Raw genomic sequence first — 13045 nt, 5'->3', positions numbered from 1 at the left:
AACTCTTGTTAAATCCACACACACGTGTTTTCCTCCTATCCATCCAAACACCAAAATGTCAGCTGGTCGAAGAGATGATCTTCCCTCCGACGGGTCAGTCAAGAAATTCACAGGTGCTTCTTTCTTAACAGAAATTCCGGCCCGCCTAAATATATTAAATAGCACATCCTTAACCAAATACGTCTCTAATTTTTGTACCAAACGTACACCATCCCTCCTTCCATGGAGTTAAATGAAGTAGGCAAGGTGGGTGTCACTTGGTCATAAGGTAAGCCTCAATGTTCACCCAATAAACATAAACATAAACAAGAAGGAATATAATAAACTCCAAAAAGCCCCACGTAAAGCCATTAGCCATCCTTTCCGTTTGAATCCCAAAAACCAACCAACCGCCATGGATGCTTCTGTTCAACAGATTCCGTACTCTTCTCTCACTGTCGACCACACTCTTCCTGTTCCAGACATGAAACCCAGCCTCGTGTATGTAATCTCTCTCTTCTGTTGATTTGTTTACTGCACTCGATTTGAGCTTAATTTCATCATCCACATGAAACCAAACCTACTTCCTATTTGTTTTAATCTATCAATTCATTTCTATCTGCTTGACTGACCCAGTTTTATGAAAACCTAAGTTTTTTTTCTCAAGGAATTGATCTGCTTTAATTGTTAAAATAAGTATGTTAGATCTGGTGATTTTGTTGTTGTTTGTTTTAATATGCCTATAACTACATCACATCAATCATTTTCATACACTAACCTCCATGTCTAATCTGTTTCTTGTCACTTTCATTGCCTTTACTTGTCTATTCCTGGTGTTTGTTTGAGGCTATAACACTCGGATATCTGTCATGCATAATATTATATGTATGCTCCCCCAGTCCTGAAAATAAGTAAGGCTTCTTCCGAGTATGTAAAATTAAGGAGGTTATACATCATTTTAGAGGGGTATGGACCATGAGATAAATACACTAATACAATACACAAATAAGCTGCAATCTACGGTTTGGAGTGATTTAGGGTTGATGGCAGTTGATATCTGGAGCGATTTGTTTGCGCTGATGGATTTGTGAGTTCTGACTTTGGAGCGCTTTAGGGTTCAGGCCAATAATTTTATGGTGGACTGGATTTTGGGCACTAAAACAACTAAAATGGGCCTAACATACATTAACCGATAATATCGGTGATCTAACCAATCTTAAAAACACAAAATATTGCTATGTATTGCTAAACATCGCCAATATTATCGGGACTGAGCCGATATTACACCTTATGACCGATAACTGATATATCGGTGATATATCACCGATATATTGGCCGAGTTAACTGCATAGATTTTGAGTTACCAATGAGGCAATGAGAAGTAATTGTTTGCACCTTTTAGTATAGTTTCTTGAGATCAACTATCGTGCTTTTTGTGTTTCGACTTTGACAGAAAGCTTTGCAAGGATCTATTCAAAAAGTGGTCAAATTTGGATGAATCACACTTCTTTGCCGAGAGAGTGTCTGGTGGTATCACAAATCTCTGTAGGTATCTTTTATTTCTTGTATGGTTTGTTGTTAATTTTCACAACAGTTAGAACTTTGGTGGCCTCTTTGTATGCTGCAGTGGATTCTGGCTATGAGATTAGTGTAGTAGCTAATTGCATTTGGTTATTGTAGTGCTCAAGGTATCTGTAAAGGAACAAAACGGGAATACGGTGCATGTTACAGTTAGACTGTATGGTCCAAATACAGAATATGTCATCAATCGAGAAAGGGAACTTCAAGTTAGTATCTTACCATCTGTGGTTCTTTTATGTTATGTACACTGTTTTAGTTGTAGCTATAAGATTATCTTCACCATGTTTCCTATCTGATTTATTTCATATGGCTGTATCGGGTATCCATTTTGTAATTTGATATCTTTGTTGTATAGGCCATTCATTACCTGTCAGCTGCTGGATTTGGTGCCAAGTTGCTAGGAGTATTTGGAAACGGAATGGTTCAATCATTTATACATGCTCGGACTTTGGAACCAGTTGGTAAGAAACCACCCTACTTTTGTTTCATAACACATTTCACACATCTTATGCCACTTTTTTTAGTAATAGATGGATGTCTTCTATTTACTTCCTCGTGTAGATTATTATAACTATAGCTATAGAACACTCTGTTCTGTTTTTCAGCACTCACACTTGAGGCCTAGATATTAAATTTTGTAAATGTTAAATGCGTTTGATGGATTGGCCTTGTGGCCTACATCTTCAGACTTCAGGTAGGTAGAGTTTACTAATGTAGCCAATTGAGGATCGAGTCAAATTCACTTGGAAGATACATTCGAATGCGTGTGCTGCTAATTTAATGCATATGGTTAATTCAAACTAAATGACTTATTTTCCCATTATGATATTTATAGGTCTAAATGTCCGTGCCGATTTTTTTTATAGATATTTAATCCATTACCATTTATAATAACATTCATTTATATGGAATGTTATCAGTACTATTTTTAAGCGAAATTTCATTTAAATTGTAAGTTTTGTAATCTTTAGCATTTTAGCAATAAGTTTGGTTACAAAAAATGATTTATTTAAGAACTTCAAGAACTCCTAACAACCAATCACTTTATATATTTATTTTATGTACATAATATTATTTGAGGGTAGTTAACAACCAATTATTTTATTTATATATTTTATTTACGCAATATTATTTGAGGGTAGTTTTTCTTTTATTATATGTAATTCGGATACCTGATATGATTCTGAAACGAAAATAAATGCTTGCAATCCATTTAGCATCCGCTTACACCTTTAACCTTCAACTTTTATTTGATAAAATAAATATATAATTGCCAATTCTTTATGGTGTACAGACTTGAGAAAGCCAAAATTAGCAGCTGAAATTGCAAAGCAACTTAAAAGATTCCATCAGGTGGAGATTCCGGGATCCAAGGAACCTCAGCTGTGGATTGACATCTTCAAATTTTATGAAAGAGGTGTTTTTATATCTTTTCAATAAAAGTTTTCTTTTTATTTCTGGGATTATCTATTCAATAAATTTCTGAAAATATTAAGTTTGTTGATTGCAGCATCCACTCTTGCTTTTGATGATCTTGATAAGCAAAAGAAATATGAAACAATTTCATTTAAGGAAGTCCATACAGAACTTATTAACCTCAAGGTAGTTTCAGTTAGTAATAATATTATTCTTCCATTAATACTTTTAAATTATGATATTTTATTTGTGGAGAAACGTGTGGTGATTTTACGTGGCAGGATTTGACAGGTCGACTTAATGCCCCCGTAGTGTTTTCTCATAACGACCTGCTTTCTGGTAATCTTATGCTGAATGATGATGAAGGTATCTTTGTAATAATATGTCCTTAATCACATGTATTTTTTAAAGCTTTAATAATCATATATATGTATTGTTGGAGCAGATAAACTTTACATCATAGATTTTGAATATGGGTCATACAGTTACAGAGGTTTTGACATCGGTAACCACTTCAACGAATATGCTGGTTATGATTGCGACTACACCTTGTAAGCTGATCTTGTTTTATGCATATTTTTTATTTTCTTTATTATTATAACTTGTTTTACTCTTTTGGTTTAAATAAATAAAGGTACCCGAATAAGGATGAACAATATCATTTCTTTAGGAATTACTTGCAACCTGAAACTCCAGATAAAGTTTCAGAAAAAGATTTGAAACTGCTGTATGTTGAAACTAGCTGTTACATGTTGGCTTCACATTTATATTGGGCTTTATGGGCTTTGATTCAGGTATCATTCCGATTCTCTGTCTTTCTAGGCCTGTACATGAACCGAACGAACATGAATGGAGCATGTCCGTTTGACTTTAACCAAACCAACGATCGAACACGAACAATTAAGCAAACAAGGTTTTCTTGTTTGTGCTTGTTCAGTAAGAAAATGAGCATGTTTGTATCTGTTTAATTCGTTCGTTAACAGTATAAACAAACAACTCACAGACGTAAATGAACGAACAAAACTGGACTGAGATGAACGAACATAACTTAGCGAAAACCAATTAAAAGTAAATGCGAACAACAATATGTTGGGCTTAAAAAGTTATTAAAGCTAGATTAAAATGTAATGGGTTTAAAACTTTAAATGACATATTAACGGACGGACGTAAATGAACATAAACTAAGGACCATAAATGAACGAGAGCATAAACGAATCAAAATGAACGAGCATTCATGAACATAAATGAATAAACCGTTACATGCGTTCATGTTAGTTCATTAAACTAAATGGACAAAATTTTTTGTTTATGTTCGTTTATTAAATAAACAAAAATAAACGGACTCCCGCCAAACAATTCACAAACATTTTACTTTCAGTTTGTTTACAGGCCTATGATTCTCCATCACTATAGCTGCTTAACCAACGAGCCAAGCCAAGCCAATTCAAACGAGTTAACTTGGCTCGAGAACTTTTAAAAAGCTGCAATTTAGCTTAGGCTTGTAAATGAACTGAACGAACACGAACGATTTAATGAACAGCGTTTTCTCTTCTGTGTTGGATCGTTAACAAAGGAGCATGTTCGTGTTCATTTGTTAATAGTATAAATGAACAGTTCACGAATGTAAATCAGTGAAGATAGTTGGACATAGATGATGGACATAACCGAGCAAATACCATTTAGAAGTAACGTGAATATCAATATGTTATGTCCAAAAATTTTATAAAACTAGACTAACTTGTAAGAGGTGATATCTGAGTTTCATAGAACTAAATTCTGATGGGCCTAAGTATTTTAAATTAATAAACGTAAACGAATATGAACGAACTTCCCAGCAAATGGTTCATGAACGGTTCACTGATTGTTCAGTTCGTTTACATACATGTCTAACTTAGCTTGAGCTCAGCCAAGACGAAATTCGAGCAGTCTTGTTTTTAAATTTTTAGAAATTTTGTATTTCTTTCACATATGGTATGGATATAATAATAAACATAATATCTTTTGATTGTCAAACAGGCCAAAATGTCACCAATTGATTTTGATTATCTTGGTTATTTCTTTTTGAGATACAATGAATACAAGAAGCAGAAGGAGACATGCTTATCTTGGGCCGAGTCTTACCTCTCTGGGCCCAGGCCCAAGCCCAAGCCCAAGCCCAAGCCCGAATAAACTGTGTTTTGCAAGCTGTTTGAAGAACCGATTCTTGATAGATTGTAGTAAACTATTTGGATTGCTCGATTTGCTGTAATCTAGTTGGACGAGAAAAGCTATATGCTTGTATGTCCCGTTTAAACTTTATGTTTGTTTTCATTTTCGGGCTTTTAGATATAAAAGATCAATTGAATGGTGTAACGGGCCTCCAAACGAATTCTGGTTCAGGTGATTCACAACCTGTCTAGGGCACATGAAAATACAAATCACTCAATAACAAGGGGTAAATTTCTAACACGAGACCTAGCATGATAGTCATGGGTTTGGGTTTAGTCTATAAACAGATTCTGGTCAATTTCGGTTGAACTGCAAACACATTCAGCTAAATGGGGCGTGTTCGGGTTGATATGGCAGGTTTGTGGGTTGACAGTTTATCATGCTTAATTTTTTACTTATAATCAACTATTTTATGCCAGAATTTAAAAAATACAAGAGAGATGCGACAAGAAAGATTTATAACTGAAGCATAGTTGTTTTATAAAAGAATACTCGGAAGCCCTAAGTTTGTGGGTTGGCAGTTTATCATGCTTAAGTTTTTACTTTATTATTTATAATGAAGCATTTTATGTCAAAATTTGAAAAATACAAGAGAGAAGCATCAAGAAAGATTTATAACTTAAGTATGGTTGTTTTATATATATATATATATATATATATATATATATTATATATTGTAAATTCATAATTTTAGGTTTTAGAGCGTAAAAAATTAAATGATGAATTTTTTTATTTTTTTTGTGAAACGGATATTTTTTTTTAACTTTTTTTTTCTTTTGGGTAGATAACAATTTTGATGAAAAAGTAGTGTTTATATCGAAAAAGAACGTAAATAGGCAACAAGCTGCACCGCTATTCTTTGAAACATGCATAATTATGCATCAAGTTAGCTTTATGGCTTAAACATATAATTATTTTATATACGCATGTTGTAAATTGGTAATTTCATAGTTTAACGTTTAAAAAGCAAAATCAAAATTTCTGGTTAAATCAACTATGCGTGTCAACCCACAAATTATTCATGTCATGCCTAGATTCCGGGTTCTTTTTGTATGCCTGTACGACCAACACGCATATACAACAATTTGGTCGAAAATTTCGTTCAAAAAAACATTATACGGTGTATAAGAGTTCTTACAATCCTATGACAAAACATCTAAACAATCATCTTCATTTAATCTCATGCTTGAAGCACTTGACAATGAACAATATGACTCTTCAACCGGTTCCGACCCGCCAAGCTAGCCCACAAGCTCGCCACCAACGTCTTCAACTGCCCCTTTCCTGCTAGCGTCTCCCAGGTGGCACCGCCATCTTTCCCGACACTCACCAACGATATACTCATATTGTTCCTTATAATACAAAGCTTTCCATTCAAAGGCACCAATGCCGCCGCCTCAAATCCCTTGGAGTTCCCCATATGCATCTTACTATCAATATGCTTACTCCACGAGTCGGTTTCCTCATCATACACCCGAACCTTACACCCGTCTTTACACTCCAACGCATAAAGCTTCCCGTCCAGACACGTGCTCGGGTTCCTCCACCCAGACACCATCCCGTCTTGAACCGCGGTCCACTCATCCGTCTCTGGTTCGTACATTTCACTAACCACTTGTCTTTGCGACCCGAGCCCCTTCAAGAACCACTTTCCGCCATAAACCAAACCGATAAACGGGACCATCGCCGTACTCATATCCGACACGAAACACCACCGGTTCTTACTCGGATCATAAACCTCAACTGACCTTAACGACCTTTGAACGCCTTCATTCTCTCCACCTGCTACATACAAACAATTGTTTATCACACACGTCCCAAAAAAATGTCGTCTCCTTAACATATCTGGGGCCCGGTGCCACTTATTGGTCCGCGCACTATAATACACGACTCGCCTCATTGACCCTTTGACCGGATCTTTACCACCGAATAGATACAAGTGACACCCGCTTAGAACCGCGCACCCGAACCCTAGGGCTTCCAAGTATTCTTTTGGGACCGGTGGTAACGGTTGCCAAACGTGGTTTAACGGGTCAAACCCGAGCCATGTCATCTTTCGGTCTTTATCTCGTTTCATGATGTAAACCCATTCTTCGGCTATTTGGAGATTTTTACGAAGGGTATAAAAGAAGTTTCCGGATAAGAGTCGGTACCATCGTTTGCAAACAAGGCGGAGTTTGCGATGATTGATACGTGGGACCCGGATTAGACATTGGATAGCTAGGTCGTCGGGCAAGCCGGGCAGGAGAGGGGATTGGTTGCGGGATCGGTCACGAGGTGGTTTTTGTCTTGTTGGGTGGATTGATGGTTTGATGTCTGGTTGGAGACAGAGTTTCGACCCTGGGACGAATCGTTTTGCTCCGACTACAGTTTTTAGACCCGCGTCTACTCGGCACAGGCAAGCTGTTGTGTCAACCTGCAAAAAACGATATCTTCCTTTTCGGTTAAGTTGGCTTTGACAACAATTATGGGTTTAACATGAACTACGGTCTTGAAAAACAGCAAACAAACGGGTCATGTTGGGTGCGCCGGCTGGACCAACCAGTTTGGCGGTTTAACTAGCGGGTGGCAATTTCTGACATGATATAAAAATAATTAGGTTTTGGATCGTCATATCTAACGCGTTTAATAAGTGGGTGGTGTATGAGTGGACCTATTTAACCTATTTAATTAAACAAGTCGACCCACTAACCTGTTTATGCCTTGTTTAACCGATTTTTTAAACCTATTTACTTAAAAGAACTCGACCCACCAACTCGTTTATTGCCCGTTTAACCAACTTTAACAGCCCATCAACCCAATTTACTCATTTATATTAATGGGTTTTGCTCAGGTTACACGATTTTAACTGTGCACATGTTAGGGTTTATGTTTTTACACAAATAAAATATTGGTTGTGTTCGGTTAAACAATTCAAACCACTAACCCACAAACCTGACACGATTAAAACCCCTAGCGGTTTGAACCTTTTATATTTTCTTTTTCCAAGATTGTAAATTTATATTCAGTATAATAAATATTGTTCAAGAATATGAATATACATAACTGCATATTCCAAAAACGAAAAACAAATAAAAAAAAAGGACTAAATGGCCTGTTTCAAGTTCGAAACAATCGAAACCGAATACAAGGTTTAAACGAATTGATTGTTTAAAAAAAAAATCCAATTAGCATTAAAAGAGCATCTTCTTAGCTTTTGAGGATGAAATAGGATTGAAGAAAGACAACAAAAAGATGAAAATTGGCATACTACATTAAAAAAGTCTTTAATAAATGATTCCATGATGACATAAAAGATGAAGAATTTATTTACCAAAGGAGGCTGAATCCCTCTTTCCATTCTAGATTTCATAATTCACCATCTGCAAAACAGAATCTTGATTTAATCAGAAAAACATTCCAACATAATTTAAGTTTCAGATTTCAAGATATTGAATGAATTCCAAGAACACATACAGAGTTTTTGTTTTTGCCTTCAAAACAAAGACTTGACCCTATAAATTAAAACAGTAAAATGTCAAGATTAGAATTAGAATTAGAATTTGAATTGGATTGATACCAAACTGATGATAAAGAGCAGACCAAAACAAACACTCAAAAGACACAAACTTTATATAGTCAATAAAGCTGATCAAAAAGCATAAACTCAAGCTCAGATCTCCAAATGGCCAAAAAAAACCCACAAATTATTATGCAAGAAATCAAAAACCCACAAATTAATAACACGAAATGAAAAAGCCAGAAAATATTAAGCTAGGAAAATGCAAGACAGCAAGAAATGGGGGCAAAGCAAATAGAGAGGGGTTTTACCTAATGTGTTGAGTGGAAAGGAGGGCCCAACCTAACAAAACAAAACAAAACAAAACAAAACATACAGAAGAATGTGTTTGAGAACACCAAAAAGGGGGGGGGAGAGAATGAATGACAAAAACAAACCTAAACCATTAAGTGAGAATGCATATGGAGTTGATGATGAGATTGTGGCCTCCAAACTAAAAAATAAGAGTGAAGAGGTATGTACCCGTATGGTCCAGGTTGCAACAAACCAGTTTTCCTCCCGCAGAAAAGCAGGTGCAACCAAGTTCACCCCAGCCTCAAAAAGACATCCGTAATCGCGGAGAAAGTGACAAGAGGGAAGGCGGCAGAGAGCCTAACAGACCTCTACCAAGAATATGGACTCCACTCACTAAAACGCCTTCACAAGTGTTAAGCACAGAGAATGTCCAGTTTAAAAGCCCCAAGCCATTACTCCGCAAGGGACCATCAAACAGTGGCAAGTATTGTGAGTTTCACAAGTCCACAGGGCACAACACCGATGCATGCCACCATTTGAAGGATGCGATTGAAAGAGATGTGAAATCAGGCAAGTTGGCTCACCTGGTGAAAAACCCAGGACCAGAGAATGAACAACCAGATGGAGCCTCAGCCAGCAAAAAGTTCAAAAGAATCTGTGTAGCCGAGGGAGGAAGGCAAGGGCAAAGATCGAGAAAGAGAAGCGCGCAAGTCCAAGGAGATTGGCGCGAGCAACAAGTAATCTTCCCAAGAATCAGGGGAGGCCCGTCTATCAGCAGTCCTCTAGTCATCACTACACACATTGCTCATTATGAAGTTTCAAAAGTCTTGGTGGACACTGGCAGTGAATCAGACATCATGTATGAGCAATGTTTCAGAAAGTTCGATCCAGCAGACCAAGCAAGGCTCGAAATTGTGAATGCACCAATCTCGGGTGTTTCAAATGAAATCATTCACCCCCTAGGTCAGATACAATTTGAACTAACCATAGGGGATGAGAAACACAAGCGAGCCGAAATTGTCAACTTCTTGGTCTTGCCCACCACTTCATGCCACAATATGATCTTGGGTAGAGGAACGATTGCTCAATTCAACACCATACCATCACCAGCGCACGGTGCGCTGGGGTTCCCAACACCAACAGGTGTAACATTTGTGTACCGAGATCATTTGTGCGCAGTGACAAGTATACCGAGGGAAGGGAGAATGAAACTTCCAATGGCAAACAACGCGCCAGAGGAATGGATTCTCAACCCAAAATTCCCAGAGCAAACAATCACAATTGGAGCTACGATATCAGACGACACAAGGTTGAGAATGAAAAGATTGCTCACAACGTATATGTCGGTCTTCGCGTGGCAACATTCTGATATGACTGGAGTTCCGCGAGACCTGGCGCAACATTCTCTCAACACCTTCAAGTTTGTAGAGCCAATTGCTCAAAAGAAGAGAGTCATGGGGGATGAGAAGGCAAATGCCATGAATGAGCAAGTAGAAGATCTACTGCGCGCAAATATCATCCGCCCAATACGATACCAAACATGGGTAGCCAATCCTGTGATGGTAAAGAAGAGCAACGGGTCATGGAGGATGTGCATTGATTTCAAGGACCTCAACAAAGCATGTCCAAAAGATTGTTACCCCCTCCCAAACATTGACGCGAAAGTGGACTCTGTGGCGCCATTTAAGCTCAAATGTTTCCTGGACGCCTACAAGGGCTATCACCAAATTCAAATGGCACCACAAGACGAGGACAAGACTGCCTTCAGAACTGACAAGGGTGTTTTTTGTTACACAAAAATGCCCTTTGGTTTGAAGAATGCAGGAGCCACCTACCAAAGACTCATGGATGCGGTTTTCAACGAGCAAATTGGAAGAAACCTAGAAGTCTACGTGGATGATTTGGTGATTAAAAGCAGGGAGGAAAAACAAATGCTCAAAGACATCGAAGAAACCCTTTGGCGCCTAAAGGAAGTAAACATGAAGCTCAACCCGAGCAAATGCACATTCGGCGTAGAAGAAGGGAAATTTCTAGGTGTAATGGTCACCAAGGATGGTTTCAAGGTAAACCCAGAGAAGGTGGAGGCTATCCTTGACATGCCCTCACCATCCACCATGAAGGAAGTTCAAAAGTTGAATGGTAGATTGGTATCAATTAACAGGTTCCTAGCGAACCATGCAAGCAAATCTACCCCATTTGTTAACACGTTGAGAAATTGCCTAAAGAAAAGCCAATTCAAGTGGACGCCTGAGGCTGAGCAAGCTTTCAGTGAGATAAAAGAATGTCTCATAAATCTGCCTGCGCTCACAGCTCCACTTCCTGGCGAAACTCTAACATTGTACCTATCAGCAGGAGAGCGCGCCATCGGCGCAGTGTTGTTGGTGGATCGCAAGGGAATCCAAACACCAATCTATTATGTGAGTCGGGTGCTGACAGATCCTGAGACGCGCTACTCCATCATGGAAAAGTTAGTTTTGTCACTAACACACGCGTCGCGCAAGCTTCATAGATATTTCAATGGTCATCCTATTGAAGTTCTGACTGGTTACAACATCCAGCAAGTCTTGCGGCGTCCCGCGCTCTCAGGAAGGCTGACAAAATGGGCGCTGGAATTAGGAGAGCACACGATCGCCTATAAGCCCCGTCCAGCAATAAAGGGACAAGTCTTAGCTGATTTTATCGCAGAAATCCCTGAAGGAAAAATTGAAGAGGCTCAGCGCGAGGTAGACCCTCCGCAAGCCAATAATGAAAAAAATGTTTGGAGATTATTCACTGATGGAGCTTCAAACAATGAAGGGTCCGGCGCAGGCCTCAAGCTGGTGGATCCAGAAAGTCATGAGTATACTTACGCAATCAGGTTGGATTTCAAGAGCACCAACAATGAAGCTGAGTATGAAGCCCTGCTGGCTGGTCTGCGCATCGCGCACAAGTTCGGAGTTAAAAAGCTAGAGGCCCATGTTGATTCATACTTGGTAGCAGCACAGGTCAATGGCCTTTATGATGCCAAGGAGAACACCATGCCTCTGTATCTAGAGCAGGCGAGAAAACTCATCGAGCAATTTGACTTCTTCAGAATCATACATATTCCGCGCAGTGAAAACAAGTCTGCCGACGCGCTGAGTAAGATGGCATCAACCAGCTTCGATCACTTTGGCAAAGATGTCAGGGTGGAAGTAATGAGCAACCCGTCGGTGGGAGCGAAGTCGGTCCTTGTAATTCATACAACACCTTCATCATGGATAACTCCATTAATGGAATTCTTGAAGGAGGGAAAGATACCGGACGATCGCGCACAGGCGAGGAAGATAAGACACAAGTCGCAGAACTACGAACTGCTTGATGGTACGTTATATCGACGCTCTTATCTTGGACCGCTCATGAAATGCCTAGATGCTGAGGAAGCAAGCTATGTGATCAGAGAGATACACGAAGGAATCTGTGGAATACATGCTGGCCCGCGCATGGTGGTTGCCAAGGCAATGAGCGCAGGTTACTATTGGCCAGGCATGTACTTGGACGCGTTAAAAGAGATCCAAAAATGCAAAGCGTGTCAGAGCTATGCGCCAAACACCATGCGGCCAAAGAACAACTTGATTCCGGTGACCTCCGCATGGCCTTTCCACAAATGGGCAATCGATATTGTGGGTCCCCTACCGCAAGCGCAAGGGCGAGTAAAATTTTTGGTAGTGGCAGTAGACTATTTCACAAAATGGGTTGAAGCCAAGCCACTAGCAAAAATCACAGCCGATGCGATAAAGCAATTTATTTGGAGCCACATCATATGCCGTTTTGGCCTGCCCATGGAAATTGTGAGCGACAATGGCAAACAATTCACCGACAGGAAGATATCCAGTTGGCTCAAGGAATTGCGCATCAACCAAATCTTCACTTCAGTATACCACCCTCAGGGGAATGGCCAAGTGGAGCGCGCGAACCAAAGCTTGATGAATGGGCTGAAGAAAAGGTTGGAGGGAGAATCCCATTCATGGGTTGAGGAGCTACCTAATGTCCTGTGGGCGCACAGAACATTAAGCAAAACCAGCAATGGCGAATCCCCGTTCAGCCTAA

General features: G+C 39.1%; 2 protein-coding genes across 2 annotated transcripts; one reads left to right on the top strand and one right to left on the bottom strand.

Moving 5' to 3' along the window:
- The first annotated feature begins 376 nt into the window (after positions 1–376).
- Positions 377–5145, top strand: LOC143585946 (putative ethanolamine kinase). The gene is made up of 10 exons (XM_077067610.1): positions 377–480; positions 1433–1524; positions 1660–1766; positions 1916–2021; positions 2855–2977; positions 3071–3162; positions 3258–3342; positions 3422–3527; positions 3611–3770; positions 4993–5145. Exons 1-10 carry the CDS (start codon positions 395–397, stop codon positions 5143–5145), a joined length of 1110 nt encoding a protein of 369 aa, XP_076923725.1. The 5' UTR covers positions 377–394.
- A 1130-nt stretch (positions 5146–6275) lies between these two features.
- LOC143585945 (F-box/kelch-repeat protein At1g55270-like) lies at positions 6276–8598 on the bottom strand. Its single transcript, XM_077067609.1, has 2 exons — positions 8498–8598; positions 6276–7600 (listed from the first exon to the last, which is right to left on the bottom strand). The coding sequence occupies exons 1-2, from the start codon at positions 8534–8536 to the stop codon at positions 6365–6367; spliced, it is 1275 nt and encodes a 424-aa protein (XP_076923724.1). The 5' UTR covers positions 8537–8598; the 3' UTR covers positions 6276–6364.
- Between the last annotated feature and the right edge of the window lie 4447 nt (positions 8599–13045).

This window comes from Bidens hawaiensis, unplaced genomic scaffold (genome assembly GCF_021521415.1).
Source record: "Bidens hawaiensis isolate Kalapana, Puna unplaced genomic scaffold, B.hawaiensis_p1.1 tig00034238_1, whole genome shotgun sequence".
Classification (NCBI taxonomy): domain Eukaryota; kingdom Viridiplantae; phylum Streptophyta; class Magnoliopsida; order Asterales; family Asteraceae; genus Bidens; species Bidens hawaiensis.
The sequence above is the reverse complement of the archived record's forward strand: the minus strand, read 5'-3'. Positions and strand labels throughout refer to the sequence as shown.

What these genes read in the sequence shown, in the direction of transcription:
- LOC143585945 (XM_077067609.1), bottom strand. Translation starts at nt 8,536, where the DNA reads ATGAAATCTAGAATGGAAAGAGGGATTCAGCCTCCTTTG. An exon ending in GAGGGATTCAGCCTCCTTTG is followed by an intron (nt 7,601 to 8,497) that starts GTAAATAAATTC and finishes CGTTTTTTGCAG; the next exon opens with GTTGACACAACAGCTTGCCT.
- LOC143585946 (XM_077067610.1), top strand. Translation starts at nt 395, where the DNA reads ATGGATGCTTCTGTTCAACAGATTCCGTACTCTTCTCTCACTGTCGAC. An exon ending in TCGGACTTTGGAACCAGTTG is followed by an intron (nt 2,022 to 2,854) that starts GTAAGAAACCAC and finishes TATGGTGTACAG; the next exon opens with ACTTGAGAAAGCCAAAATTA. An exon ending in CTTCAAATTTTATGAAAGAG is followed by an intron (nt 2,978 to 3,070) that starts GTGTTTTTATAT and finishes TGTTGATTGCAG; the next exon opens with CATCCACTCTTGCTTTTGAT.